Raw genomic sequence first — 14,739 nt, 5'->3', positions numbered from 1 at the left:
CATTTTACATATAATAACACATTCAAAATTTAAATTCTGATTTTCCATGAATGTAACAGCAACATTAAACCAATATTAATAAAATATTACTGAAGGCGGCTCCTTTTATTCAAGTCAGATTTGAAATGCGCTATTTTTATATTTATCGTGTTGTGTTGGTACATTCATCTACAGTCTGCTTCTCTTCTGTTTTAAACGCCACTGATTTCCACACTGTAGTAAAAGAATTAGAGGCTATAACCAGCACAGCCACACATCTAACACATCGTAATGTCCTGTAATGTGGCTGCTGCTGTTTTATGAGATAAACCTTTAACCAATCAGAAACGAAAATGTGAAAATAAACAAACAAAAGGAGAAAAGTCTCAGATCTGCAGGTACACAAAAAACTACCGCGTTGGATATAAACATGTGCAAAATATATATTCAGGCTTAATGTGTAACAGACACAATATGACGTGTGTATGAAGTTTGTTCTATCATTCTGCACTACAGCTCAGCGTTTAGACACGACGTGTCGCACTTTTACTCGCACTGATTCTTTGTTAAATGTACTTCTGTTAAACGTCCGAATAATGAGTGAGTTTGAACCTGACCAGAGCGCGTCGGTTCTTGTTGTTTTGGGTTTTCTGTGATTATTTGGACTGATTATAATTCTTCCTGCTTCTTGGCGGATCTTTCACGCGTTGCTGGATGTGCGAGAAATGCTTCATTTACAACGTTTCATTTTCAGACAGCAGAGAAAAGAGTTCACAGACCAGCTGAGCTGCATCGAAACGTTTGGATTGATTGTCAGAAAATAGTTTATTAGACATCAAACAAAACTGAATTTGCGCTACATTGATTATTTAATAAAATGTCACATAAAAAACACACGCCGACACACACACGCAAAACAAAACAAAAAGAACTAAAAAACACGCTATAAAAACACGTATATGCTACAGTACAGAGAAACTGATCTACAGGCATACTATTCATCTGAAGAACATCTCTCTCTCTCTCTCACACACACACACACACACACACACACACACACACACACACACACACACACACACACACACACACACAAAATTACGCATATGTACACAGGTTCAACAAAGAAGACAGTTCTGATGAAAGGCACTCGGGTTTGAGGGGCTGACTTGTCTTAGTATTACATCCGGAACCAGTCTATCAATCTGCAAGTCACCAGGCTGGAGGAGGAGGAGGAGGAGGAGGAGGAGGAGGAGGAGGAGGAAGGAGTTACAGCGACGCATGAGAGCTTCAGTGTCTGAGGCAGATCTTTATGGAGCCTGTGTTTCAGAACTGGGGGTTTAGTGTGAAGTCCTCGTCGTCCTCTATGTCCAGTTCTTGGTCTGTGTCGTCTGACACGTCAGAGTCCAGCTCTGTGTGGGCCTGCTGTCGGGACACACAGTGTCCCGCTTGCGCCAACTCGGGGGCCGAGCCTGGCTGCCTCTGCTCCTGGTTCTGGATTCCGGCAGCCTCTATCATCTCATCTCCTTTCTTACCTCTGGAACTGTTATCCTCCACCTCCCTCTTAGGATTCTCCTGGTGAAAGCGAACCCCGTGGATTAGGAGACGGTACGAGTGTATTGTATATGAAGGAGTGAAAGGAAGGTAGGGCGACATCAGTCACCGCTGCTCACCTGCTTTAGTCTTCGCCACTTCGCACGTCGATTTTGGAACCAGGTTTTAACCTGAAAGGAAATGTTCAAAAAAGAAAGAAATGAATGATCTTCCTTCTTTAAATATTAAAACTCTGAAAGGATGTTTCTTATGCGCAAACTCGTCCGTAAGATTTCTGGCGTCAATTAAAAATTCGGTTTGTCCGCTGTTCACGTGGAAGCGGTTTAAATTCATTTTGGATCAAGGCCACATTGAATCAAATCAGCACGCAGCACAAATATTACACACACACACACACACACACACACACACACACACACACACACACACACACACACACCATCGGTAATTCGCTACAAATTCCAACCATTCGCAGCCAGTAAATAGCTTTCTAGTAATAAAGTAGCAAAATCTAGTGTTATGCTACATTTCAAAAACGGAATAAATAAATGTATAAAAGTGTTTCATCGAAAATTGCGGCCGATCCTCCGGAGATCCTTCCAAACAGCTGCAGGCCATTACGGCACATGTGTGTGAGCCAGACCGGGCTCCGCTCACCTGTCTCTCGCTGAGCTGCAGCATCTTGGCCAGGCGTTTCCTCTCCGGAGGTGACAGGTACTTCTGCGTCTCAAACTTCTTCTCCAGCTCGATGGTCTGGTCGTTGGAGAAGCGCACCTGGCCGCCTTTTCTCTTATGTAAGGGCCGCTGGATGAACGGCGTCCACAGCAGAGGCTTCCCTGTGGAGAGATCCCACAGAATGCACCGTGTTTGAAATACATGAAATAAAACGAAATATTTATTTCTGGCTGTGACAAACCTGCCCGCTGTCGAAAAAGAAGCTACAGCATATAAACCTTCCTGCTGCCATCTGACATGAAACGAATTAACAAAACACGCTAGTACGCGACAGAAACACGGTACATTTGTACTGTGTTATATTAGGCCCACTGACGGCATTTTCACTCACATTCACGCGTTTGAACTCTTGCGATAAGTGAATTTTATCCACATGAAAATATAAGACAACACATTTCAAACATTTTCATTAAAAGCTCCGGAGCTGACGGTACAGCCTATACGCAGACATGCGCAGTGCAGAGACATCGAAAAATCGAACTATTCGGTCACAGAGAGAAGACGTGTTTTAGACTCTGTGGCCTCTCCCGGTCACCAGACAGCTGCGGACTCCAATGTGGAAAAGTTTGAGAGTTTATTATTTTTCAGGATTAATTATTGGATAACTATTATTTGGATTTATGTATTTATGTATTTATGTATTTATTATTATTATTATTATTATTATTAATAATAATAATAATAATAATAATAATAATAATAATAATAATAATAATAATAATTATTATTATTATTATTATTATTATTATTACTATTATTACTATTATTATTATTATTATTATTGTTATTATTATTATTATTATTATTATTATTACTATTATTACTATTATTATTATTATTATTATTATTATTATTATGTAACAGATGTAAAACTGTAATGAAGAATTTCTGATGGACAGGGCATAAACAGGAAGAAAAAGTGGAGACTATTAGTTACTAAATAGTGGGAAATGTGCGGGATTAAATAAGCTTGCGCTTCTTTCTACTGCATTGTGAAATAAATGTAAGTTATTTATAATTATTATTGTTTTGTTTGTCTCTTTTTTCTCTGTTGTTGTTATAATATTTTAACATGTTCAAAATAAAGATTTCATACAAATACAAATGATTATTATTATGATTATTATGATGTTTTACGTGTTTGTTGTTTTACACCGGTGCTGATTTTAATGAGGTTCAAAATCTCCAAAAGTCTCGATGTGCTTTTCAAAGTTTATACCCTAAAACTCGATTAGAAATGAACATAATTCCTAATTTACTGCGGATTAATGAGGGGAAAGGATCGGTGCTGTTGAAGAGATTTATTGGAGCGAAAGGCCGCTGGGTGCAATCAGGGGTGCTTTTGTCCTGTCTGCTTTCCTCCCCGGGTGATGGCCGGGAACAAACAACGGCAGCCTGCAGCCTGCTGCGAGCTGTCTTTTCAGGAAGGTCGTGACAGTGAAAACTATGGCCAAATATCCGCTTCATGTGCTTCCTGCTTTGCGGTGTGATTATAGGCAATGGCATCCACCAACAGACACTCCTGTGCTCAGCTCTGACACAATATGAATGTTTGTGGTCGAAACTGCTGTCAAAGACCTTCTTATTGCTGCGCTTTTCCTAAGGAAGTTAGCCAATCCAGCCCCAAGAGACACTGAGCGAAAATACAAGTAGCCTACAGGAAAGGTTGAGTAAAAATCAATTTGCGGCGAAAATGAAGGAAATGACATAAAATGAAACATTTTCACTGAATATGTGAGAAGTTTGTGTTCGTGCCGTTTACGCTCGGCTAATAAAGATCTGTGAAACTGGAATGATAAGCGCTAACTCGTTATAATTGTGGTAATTAAGCACGCGCACTTCTGTTTGAAATATTTCGCACTCACAGTTTTTGTTGGCTTTGTGTTACTTTGTAACTTTCTGCCGTTGGCGCGCGCAGACAGTCTCATCAAATCAGAGTATTAACGTGATCGCTGTAAATAGATGCACAGATGTGGCGGTTGGGATAGCTCGTTAATAACAGTTTCATAAAACTGTGAGTGACGGAGATCGGAACATAAGCGGGCCTGAAAGCGCGCGCACTGCGGGCTGCTTAAAATAGCCAGAGGAGGTGTGCGCGGTATTTATAGAGCACAGCTTCTTTAATCCGCTGTTCGACAAGACATATCATACGAGATGATTACAGATGATTGTAGGCGCTGAAACCAATCATTGTTCTCCTCGGGCAATCTCAGTTCGTGCTTGTTTGTCGTCTGTCTGAAAGGTCAGCTCAGTTGGGAGGACACGACTGTAGCTGCTGTTAGGAGGACTTTATCTTTCTCATAAGTCCCCATTAGCTCTCTGTTTGCCTTATTTTCTTCTCGCCGCCAACCATAAAGAAAGTCAGCCACATCCTCGCGAGCCCGGCAGAGGAAGTGCAACAATATGTGAAAAACGGATCCCGGGCTATCAGAGGCCGAGTGTTTCCTGAATATGTCTGTATTGAGGATGTCGATAAAATAATCAGCAGCGTGCAGCGGGCTCCCGAGGAAGCGGCTGGCCGGGGTGAGACAGGAAAACATTTAACAGCTTCTGAAACCAGATTTACTCCTATCGACAGGCTCACAGCTTCCGCTATGAACGGAAAAAGGCCCGGCTTGTTCAGCAGCACACAGTCAGACGGTCCGCTTGTCACACTATACTTAAGAGGACCATCACTTCTGGCCTCTAACACGGCGCGCAGCGTGTGTGATGGCTTCAAGCACCCCGGGAACATCATGTAAAGCAGCTTTCACGGCTCCATACTCACACAGCCGATTTCACTAATACTGCTAATAATTATTATCATAATAATAATAATAAAAGACTTGTGGTAAGCTCATGGTCAGTCAATACCCTAGAGAAAAATAACCCAACTACTTGGTGCTCAAAAGTATATGACGCACACACACACACGCACAGCAGTGAAATAACAAGTGATTTAGGGCCTGGCTATGTTTTAGTCACTGGCTGACTCGGTCCTCTGATGTTTCAGAACAATGGGAGTCAGGAAAACGAGTCAAGGTTGCCATGCACCTCCCTATCACCACCAGCAGCAGCACACTGAATGGATATGCCTGCTGCTATTGTGGCCCCAAATACGTCTGTCACAATAACAATGTGACTCATGTGTGCGTGGTCGCGCATCGTGCACAAATGTTCTTGTGAGACCAAAATGAGCTGAAGGCTTCGCGAAGACGCACAAAGTGTGTCCTCGACTCTAAAGTGTGTTTAAGAGGAGCAGTGCAAGTGTAGATGATCTTGAGTTCGACATGCATGACCAAGCGTGATGCTTATGCAAAAATGGTTTCGCTGGGACTGAAACGAAGCTTGTGAAGACATTAAAGTTTTCATGCAAAGAGCAGAAAGTTGTCTTACTGCCACATCATCCAAGTGTATATGTTGCCGCGAACAGATTTCAGGTTCACCTAAATTGTCACTGAGCGATATAATGTCCAATAATATATGATTTATTCATTTTACAATGCAAATTGTGAATATATGACCTTAACTATTTTAAGGGTCCTGATTTCCAGTGAAATAAAACCAGCAGTGCAGACTTGAGGAACTGAGTTTAACTGGCGCATTTCCACACAGGAAAACAAGAAACGTGATGCTGGCTGTCTGACGGCAAGGCAGCAGAAAAGGAGAAAATGGATATGTTTGCTAACAAATGATAAGACCAATATCAATGATGGAAATGAAATGGAACTCACCGAGAGGGTCGTGCCTGAGCAGCGCCTGTGCGTACTCCCCCATGGAGCGGTGGTGTTGCTGGTGAAACGGGTAAAAGGAGCCGGTGAAAGCCCCCGCCGAGGCGTACGTTGCCGTCAGCGCAGCGTGGTGGGACAGCGCGGGGTGGATCGGCGTGGGTTCATAAATCGGGGTTCTGTACGGCGAGATCAAACTTTTGAAGGACGAGTTGGGAGACGGGAGAGTCGGCGTGGGGATGACCGGAGTGGAGCAGGAAGATGAAGACGTTGGCGATGAAGAATAGGACGGAGATGTGGAGGTGGTGGTGGAGGTCCTCCCCAGAATGTCCTCGATGTAGAAGGGGGTCGGGTGTGCCGGCTGAATTGGGGTCGGTGCGTAAAGCGGGACGCTCATGATGCCGATCACCGCTGCTGCGCACTGGATCCAAACTAGGGGAGAGCTTCGCGTCTTTAGTCCCGCAGCCTTCCTCTTTCTATCACAGCAACTTTTTATGAGCCGCGCTAACCTCTGCTCAGCCAGTCCCGAAACACAACGACCAGAGCCTGTTTCCGAGCTGCTCGGGAGACCGTTACACTGTTTTAGTGTCCATCAGGTTGCTGCGGAGCTGCCACTCTGTTCAACTGTTGCTGCTGTTATCTGTCTGCAGCCGAAGGAGGGAGGAGATAAGTGGACGGCCAACTTCCTGCAGGTGGCCGGCGGCCGTTTCTGATTGGCTTGCACGCAGTTCTTAACGAACTCCACAGTGGTCGGATGACAGGAGAGGGGAGATAATTGTGTTTCAGAAGAATCGACGCGACGCAAACAGGTAATCAGAAAACAGACGAATGTAATGGAACAGAGCCGGCGCTGAGAGTAGCTGGGTCTGAAAATGCAAGTACGGGCCCGCTCACACTTCAGCCTCCTCACGGTCACACTCCTAAGAGTGTACACCGCCCATAATGTTTGAGTAAAAGTCACACTCCTACTCAGCTCAAAACTGTTTGCATTTACCCAAAGCACCTCAATCAAAACTTGCATGCAAAATCATATTACTGGATCATGGCCGAATAATGAGTGAACATCCGTTTATTGTTGCAGTATCTGCATACTGCTGTGTCATATATGTATTAGCACAGTGATATGTGTAACTCGGCACAATAAGAAATACGTTTTCACATAAATGAAATATAAGAGCACATGCACTGTTACACAGGAGGAGCGTACAGCGTTTTCGTGACCTTGTCTGTAGCAGTCTCAGATGATTTAATGGTAACTTTGAGGAGATTTTGCATTAGAGCCGGGCTTTCAAAGATAAGATAAGTGTGATTTGAAATGATAGTTCTCACTGGTTTTGCTCCAGGAAGTATCATGTCACAAGTCAGCGGATTGGCCCACGAGGGTAGCTGTCCAACTGTTTAGGTTCTCCCAGCCAGAGATCGGCATCATTGCTTTATGCAAAAAGACATTCCCCGTGGTTTGGCACCACGCTGAAGTGAGACAGTTAGGCAAAGAGCGCGATGATCCACTTGTGTGAATAACATTTCTTTGGCAACATTGTTTTTAAAAATGTTGAACAAATGTTGAATGTCAGATGGAAAACCCACGTGAACAGAGCACAGACAGCACGCAGCGCTGCTTTTATACCCACACACACACCTTTGTGTAGTCAAACGGGCCGCAGCCTTACCTTAACAGTGTAATAGAGGCCGACTGCGATCCACGGCCCCAACGTTGCAGCTCAATCAAGTGGGATTAACTCCTGATTTGAATGTTTGGAGTTTTCCTGTGAAATCCACTGTGGGATGAGATAGCAATAAACGCTCGTGTATGTAACGGCTCACTAAGTGATTGGATGTTAAACAATAACCGGAGACTTCTGCTTTAGTCACAGCGGGGCCCAGCTGCACGCGCGCAGGGCCTCGCGACATTTTATCATCACGCGAGTTCATTAATCGTCGCTGGAAACGGCGACTCGCACCTGGGAGCCGGACGACGGCGTTTATCTGCTCGCTCCCCGAAACCAGCCGCCGGCTCGATTTCCTGGCGCGCGCCCCCGTCTGCCAACTTTCTAACAGCTGTAATTTAGATAAAGTGGAGCAAACAGCGCTGCAAGCAGCCTTAAAGACATCAAAGACATCCACAAAACGGCTAATATTTGGACTGAGACAATCATTGCAGCTCATTGATCCGGCCAGCCTCCCGTGGCGTCAGACTCCGGGCCAAAAACCGCTGATAACTCGAGTGAGCCGCCCCCCGGCAGCTGGCGCCATATATCTGCCATTGTCAGTGCAAGCCACTCAGTCTCCTCCTCACGAGTCAACAGTATCCCGATTATCAAACGCATCGGGATGTGCCCGGCCTTCCTTTGTTCGAGTTTGGAATGACCGAGGAAACGTAACCATGAGAAACGGCACAGAGCATGCGCTATGGAAATGAAGCAGCAGGTGATACTCGGAAAATTAGAATAAGTATAACCATGCATACGCACTCTGTACTTGGTTTGGGCCCCTTTTGCACGAATTACTGCCTCGATGCAGCGTGGCGTGGATGCTATCAGCTGTGGCGCTGCTGAGGTGTTACGGAAGATTGTGGCCACACTTTGCACGATATTTGAATTCCTCGAGTTTCACCTGTGGATGTCTTCATTGTAGTGGGAAGCTTAGAAGCAAAGAAATAACAGTCCACGCGTGAGTTTGGACGAGCCCAGGGGGCTTTTTTACTTAATCATGTGCATCACTGCACTGAGCAGGACTCAAGGAAGACTTTGTAAAAGACATTTTTACAACAGTGAACTAAACCGAGGCAGCCGATAAAAACAAATCAGATCCTAAACTTACAACAAAAACTTCACAGGTGTTCGGTGCCACAGACACTGATCTCGCCGTTCCCTCGCAGCTCCTCGCCGATCGTACGATCAGGTTATTTACTCTTCACAAATCTGTGCAGGTCCAGCAACATGGTAACCTGCTGAGTCTCCTTTGCTCCCGTTTCTCATTATATGACTGTTTGCTTTACAACTTTTAATGTAAGGTGTCATGATGTTCAAACTTTAACTAAAACTGAAGAGTATGAACCAAAAATCTGTCTTTACATGAAAGGAAACCCCTTCCTCTTCCCTCTGCATCCTGGTCCCGGTCAGGTGACTACCTTCTTTGGCTTCGGATGATCCCCCTCCGGGTCTCCCTCTGAGCAGGTCTTCAGCGAGCGCAAGACGTGTTCCAGCGTCCACTGCTCCTCGTGTAAGGCGTGCTCCTCCAGAGTGAACGGACCCTGCTTTGTTCTGACCAGCTCCTTCACATGAGCGCAAGAGGACAGAGCTGCAGCACACAGACAGCGTTACTCAGCAACACGCCGTCGATGGAAAGGTGAAACAGGTGGAAGGCAGTCTCACCTTTTCCCAGGTCATCCACCAAACTTCTGACATAGAACCCACCACCACACTCAATATCTGCAACACGAAGGAAAGCGAAACATTCAGCCAAAGAGGACACAACACCTAAAAGCCTGTTGTGTGATGCAGCGTGTCGAACCCAGAGTGAAGAGAGGAGGCTTGAACTCCTGCAGGGTCAGGCTGTACACCGTGACGGGCCTGGCCGGTTTGGCATCGACCTTGTGACCTTTCTTCAGCAGGACAGACAGACGTTGGCCATCCTTTTTTAATGCCGAGTATCTAAAACGATTATAAGAAAAGAGTTGGTTACAAAATACACACATTTAGCACCAAGAACTGTTTTTATGTGAACTCCATGTATAATGACACAAAGGCACTGCTTCCTGCATCAGTGGGAATCAGCACTGCAGTGAGCAAACAGTGACCTCCAGAGGCTTCATAGGTCACTGCGCTACACTAATAAGACGAAAAACCCTCAAATGTTTAAAGAACTGGACCATTGAGAGGCCTTTCATTCATTCTCCCAGGGGACACGAACGGCATTAAAGGACACACGATCGGTTTACTGCAGCTGGACATTTAGATCTCAGAGCCTCTTCACACAGAACTGGGTCCACACATCACTTCTTAGCCTTTACAACAATTAGTCATTACGGCTCTCTGATCATATCATTAACCTGTAACATGCCATCAAACTGGCTGCACATGCAGAGAAAACTGGTTTCAGTTCAGCCACTTGTTGAAGCCTCTGGCGTCTACTGCAGCGTGTTGTGCGCTCTGCCGTGAAGGCGATTGGCTGCAGACTCCCATCTCTGCAGGGCCTGTGCGCCTCCAGCACACTGGGGCGTGCAGCTGGGATCTCAGCTGACCCTTCTCACCCTGGACTCAGTCTGTTAGACCTGCTCCCCTCAGGCAGGAGGCTCCGGCCCAGTCGCACCAGAACCTCATCATAAGAACAGTTTCTCCTCTGCTGTTGGACACATGAACAGTAACATAAGACTGGTCCCACCCCAAACACATGGCCCCATACTTCTCTGCATCTGTTCCACTTTTGCACTCATGTATATAGTAATCTGCTTAGCATTTTTCATTTTTATGTTTATTTAAGTGTTTGCCTTCATTTCCTAATGTTGGAAAGCTGCTCAACATTTGGCAATAAAACCTTTTCTGATTCTGATCTTTGCTTGTGTAGACTCAAAATGATGACACGGCTAATGTCCCTCAGAAAATGGAAACAGCTTCTCCACACATGGATGTGTAGGCCTACTTTAACAATCACACTCATTTTTGTGGTTCCCTGATTTGAATTTTCCTGCTGCATCAGCCAACCTGGCACATTCCTGGAAGCGTCTGTGATAAAGCTGGTGAACCGTGCAAAGCTGTCATCGCGCCTCTGAGTTCAATTCATGCACCTTCATGTAAGGTAAGCATCGAACCACTGCACCACGGAGCCACTAAATGACTGCAACCCCCAAAAAGGAAGCTCACATGAACCCCACGTTTATGCATCTACCATCAAATCCAACACCATCCCAAACAAGCGCAGTAACAGAGGACGTGAAGTCCTGAGCTGCTGCTCGGAAAGTTTAGGTTTCGTTTTCTGTAAAAGAAGATTTCATCTTAAGAAATAAACGTTTCGTTTGATCTAATTAAAGCTTCAGACGTTTGGATGTTGACTCACAGCGGAGGCACTTGCATGATGTCACCAGTGAAAGCTTTCAGCTTTTCCTCGACGTCCAGCCTGGTTATGTGTTCTAGAAAATGTATGAAAACATGACTCACTGAGAGACAGACGGTAAAGGAGAAACCGAAGTTTGCAGATTATCCTGCTGTGTCGATGGATCTGAAAGATCGAATTTACCAAAACCTTTCTCCAGAGTCACGCTGCCGGTGGCATCAAGAGTGTCTGTTGCTTTTCCAAACTCTCCAACGGCAACATATTTCTGAAAAACACACAGCATGTGTCACGTTTGTGTCACACCAAGTTCATCCACAGTTAACAAGTTACAGGAATCATTCATGCATTTGTCATCGCAGACATCTAAAGTTCACGAGGCGTTCGGGTCTGTTGAGAAGCTGTATTGTATACACAATGTCCTTATCAATAGATTTGCATGTATACTTGTACCTAAAAAAAAGTGCTTCTCTACACACGCAGAGGTTTGTGTTGTGGTTTCTAACACCTCGTTAGTACCTGTTAGATCTGCTACCATGAAAGCAGGAACAGACCAATCAGCACGTATCGACACAATGCTAGAAGTTCATGGGGGAAACAGACTTCACTGTGACACAAACTAAAGGACGCGTCGTTTTATTTGGAACATGTCAGTGTGCATCTGCTAAACCAACATGTTTGGCTTCATCCAGGTGACGACATACGGTAGAGTCAGAGCCTGGCTGTGCTCGTCAGCATGCACAATAAACAACAATCAGACACGCGCAGCAGTGCAGCTCTAACCTGCATTCATGCCTCGCACTTTTCACCAGACGTCAAGGTTTAATGCACATTTTAGTTTAGTTCAAACAGCAGTGAAGCAAACTGACCTTTGACCCAGTCAACATTGTGCTGAGCATTTTGGTGCCGTTCCCAACACCAACAACTGAAACAAAGAGAGTCCAATGATTAAAGTCCTGCTAGCGCCCCCCACAGGTTGAAGTGTTCACTGAACTCACTTTTAATTCATTCATCAAAGTTCACCAAACTCAGAATATACTGAAACATTTATATTTAGTGCTCATCTTCGTGCTTTGTTAAGTTGATAACAACCTTTATTCCCTTCTTCATGACATCATCACCTGGGACTTTGCAAGCAGCAGTGAAGCGGCTGCTTTTCCCTCAGACTGACCCAACATCACCTCAAGGTTCAAGGTTCTTTATTATTTGTCACATGCATAGTTATACAAGTATAACACACAGTGAAATGTAGCTGACTGACTGAACAGCTTTTCTTATGCTTACGGACGAGGTGGAGGCGTGCTCTCGTCTCGCTGTGTTGCGGGGCGCAAATCAGACAACACGGCATCGTGCTGCAGGATGTTGTAGCAGCCATGCTGGTTAAGAGCCGTCTTCCTTGGGCGAGACGCTTCACCCGTTGCCTACTGGTGGTGGTCAGAGGGCCCAGTGGCGCCAGTGTCCGGCAGCCTCGCCTCTGTCAGTGCGCCCCAGGGTGGCTGTGGCTACAATGTAGCTGCCATCACCAGTGTGTGAATGTGTGGATGACTGGATGTGTAAAGCGCTTTGGGGTCCTTAGGGACTAGAAAAGCGCTGTACAAATACAGACCATTTAATTCAACCACAGTGAATTAATTTTTCCTAAAATTATGGGTGTGGCCACTTTGCCAGACGTACCAGCACAATCAGCAGGGTTGTCTGGCAGGTTCATCTCTGCTAACTGGAGTCAATGGACCGGCCTCCTGCACTTTTAGCTGCATAGGTGCTTTATAAAACACTTTAATAAAGACAAGAACTACAGTTGGGCTCATAGGTTATAAGGAAAATCGAGTCCTATGATATCATTGTTCAACGACAGTGGTTTAACTTGCATTTGAAGGAGGCCATCGTTGATTTAAAAAGCACAAAAACAAAATACAGCTATCAGAGAGCAAATTACCAATGTAGTCCATTCTTAAAAAGATGGAAGCACGGGCCGCCCAGAAACACCTAAAGGCCCAAAAAACACTGAAGAAAATTTAAATGAATTCTTCATTTGAAGAAATAAAAATCCTGACAAAACATCGACTCAAGTCCCAAAAACAGTTGAAGAGCTCGGCCTGTCATTGTTAAAACCTACACCATGGTGCAAACCACTGGTTACACTAAAGACCAAGAAGGCCGGACTGCATCTGCCAGGAAACATTTAAAAGTCACAGTTCTGGAGAAAAAAATCCCACGTTGTCAGGTGAAACTGAGATAAATTTGTACAAAAACGATGGCAAGACAAAAAGTATCCAGAAGGAACTGAAGCATTATCTGTCAAACATGCTGGAAGCAGCATTATGGGCTTGTATGGCTGCCAGTGGAACTGTGCCACTTAAAGATGGTGTGACTGCTGACAAAGCAGCTCAGAGTTAGACAACCTGGGACAGCCTGTTCTACACTGCAGAAATGCAGGAAAAACACCTGATAGATCTAACGAGGTGCCCATAGACACTGAAGCTGTTTCCACTGGCACCTTGATGGAAGTGAGAGAGAAGGAAAGACAGGAGTGTGGAGGTGCTGCCTGAACATCATCTGTGATATCAGTACACCTCTCCAAGGTTGTGTTAAAAGTCCACCGGCCTCGCTCCTACACAGGTGGGTCATCTGGACCATTCCACTCTTCATAGAGGATGACGGGCCAGCACCAGGGGTACACTGCTTATGAGGAACATAGCTACATATCAAAACAATAAGAAGATCAGATTTCATGACTTTACTATATTTTATCCATAGAAAAACAGCAAGCATGTTGTCATAGAAAATGCAGGAGTCACGATGTCGCGGACTTTCCCAGGACACGCGTGGGTAGAAAAATGTGCAAAAGAAAAGAAAATGCACCTGTTACAGAAAAATGTTAAAGTCTTGAAAAAACAACTTCTAGACAAACGACAGTGTACGTCTCAGGGATTTGAGATTGTTATCAACATAAATCTATTTGATCTTAACTCTGTATAAAACGCCCCCAGACATGCATGACTGGAGCAGCCCTGGAGGTCGGGCCCTGCCGGTGCTTTACCGATGCACCCTGCCGGTGCACCCTCCAGTAAACACGGAGGGTGGGACTGACCCCCTCTCCCCCCAGGGCAGGAATGACAACAGTCGCGCGTGGCCCAGCACCGGGACGTGAGCGCTAGCCTAGCCGCTTACCCAGCACCCCGCTGGCAGCGCTGTCCAGCGTCCCTCCGTGTCCCATCTTCAGGCTCTGGTTCTTCCTCTTCCGCGGGTTTGGATTTTTGACTCCCGCCTCTGAAAGATAAAGCGACACAAACGGTTTACGGTCAGCTTTCCGCAAACACCGGGCTGGACGTCCTGCTGCTGTTTGGTCCCGTTACCCTTGAGCAAAGCTTCCTTGAGTACATTTAACACGTCCGCGGAGGTCGGCCCTTGTTTTTTATATATCGCAAACAATCCGTTTAACGCCTGTAGTTGCGACAAAGAACTAGTTATCGCAGGGACGGTGTTACTGACGCTCCCGGACATGCTCGTTTCTCTTTTCTTTGGCTAATGTCCATCTTCTTCTTTTACCCTCAGTGGCAACTATGCGACCCGTTGTTGTCTTTACTGCCCCCTGCTGGTTGAGCAAACACTCCGTCTTCCTTCTGCATGAATAACATTATTAAACAACACGACGCTTAACAGCCTTCTGTTGTTGACGATCTGTTTAAGCAGTATTATAGGCAGTCTTCGCCCA

General features: G+C 45.3%; 2 protein-coding genes across 5 annotated transcripts; both read right to left on the bottom strand.

Annotated features, from left to right (window-relative positions):
• Positions 1-785: 785 nt before the first annotated feature.
• Positions 786-8,503, bottom strand: hhex (hematopoietically expressed homeobox). The gene is made up of 4 exons (XM_080873107.1): positions 5,982-8,503; positions 2,191-2,369; positions 1,653-1,703; positions 786-1,554 (listed from the first exon to the last, which is right to left on the bottom strand). Exons 1-4 carry the CDS (start codon positions 6,370-6,372, stop codon positions 1,306-1,308), a joined length of 870 nt encoding a protein of 289 aa, XP_080729233.1. The 5' UTR covers positions 6,373-8,503; the 3' UTR covers positions 786-1,305.
• A 143-nt stretch (positions 8,504-8,646) lies between these two features.
• trub1 (TruB pseudouridine (psi) synthase family member 1) lies at positions 8,647-14,684 on the bottom strand. Of its 4 annotated transcripts, none has more exons than XM_080873108.1 (8): positions 14,381-14,684; positions 14,196-14,294; positions 11,894-11,949; positions 11,211-11,292; positions 11,031-11,103; positions 9,489-9,628; positions 9,350-9,406; positions 8,647-9,275 (listed from the first exon to the last, which is right to left on the bottom strand). In XM_080873108.1, the coding sequence occupies exons 1-8, from the start codon at positions 14,526-14,528 to the stop codon at positions 9,094-9,096; spliced, it is 837 nt and encodes a 278-aa protein (XP_080729234.1). In that variant the 5' UTR covers positions 14,529-14,684; the 3' UTR covers positions 8,647-9,093. The 4 variants fall into 4 exon arrangements, with proteins under 4 accessions (XP_080729234.1, XP_080729235.1, XP_080729237.1 ...); XM_080873109.1 differs by having other exon boundaries at positions 11,217-11,292; XM_080873111.1 differs by lacking the exons at positions 14,196-14,294; positions 14,381-14,684 and adding exons at positions 12,309-12,614; positions 12,699-14,178.
• Positions 14,685-14,739: the final 55 nt, after the last annotated feature.

Source organism: Rhamphochromis sp. 'chilingali' (genome assembly GCF_963969265.1).
Source record: "Rhamphochromis sp. 'chilingali' genome assembly, chromosome: 22".
Classification (NCBI taxonomy): domain Eukaryota; kingdom Metazoa; phylum Chordata; class Actinopteri; order Cichliformes; family Cichlidae; genus Rhamphochromis; species Rhamphochromis sp. 'chilingali'.
The sequence above is the reverse complement of the archived record's forward strand: the minus strand, read 5'-3'. Positions and strand labels throughout refer to the sequence as shown.

What these genes read in the sequence shown, in the direction of transcription:
- hhex (XM_080873107.1), bottom strand. Translation starts at nt 6,372, where the DNA reads ATGAGCGTCCCGCTTTACGCACCGACCCCAATTCAGCCGGCACACCCG. An exon ending in GCTCAGGCACGACCCTCTCG is followed by an intron (nt 2,370 to 5,981) that starts GTGAGTTCCATT and finishes ATCTCTCCACAG; the next exon opens with GGAAGCCTCTGCTGTGGACG. An exon ending in AGTGGCGAAGACTAAAGCAG is followed by an intron (nt 1,555 to 1,652) that starts GTGAGCAGCGGT and finishes CGCTTTCACCAG; the next exon opens with GAGAATCCTAAGAGGGAGGT.
- trub1 (XM_080873108.1), bottom strand. Translation starts at nt 14,528, where the DNA reads ATGTCCGGGAGCGTCAGTAACACCGTCCCTGCGATAACTAGTTCTTTG. An exon ending in CAAGGAAGCTTTGCTCAAGG is followed by an intron (nt 14,295 to 14,380) that starts GTAACGGGACCA and finishes TTTATCTTTCAG; the next exon opens with AGGCGGGAGTCAAAAATCCA. An exon ending in CAATGTTGACTGGGTCAAAG is followed by an intron (nt 11,293 to 11,893) that starts GTCAGTTTGCTT and finishes TGTGTTTTTCAG; the next exon opens with AAATATGTTGCCGTTGGAGA.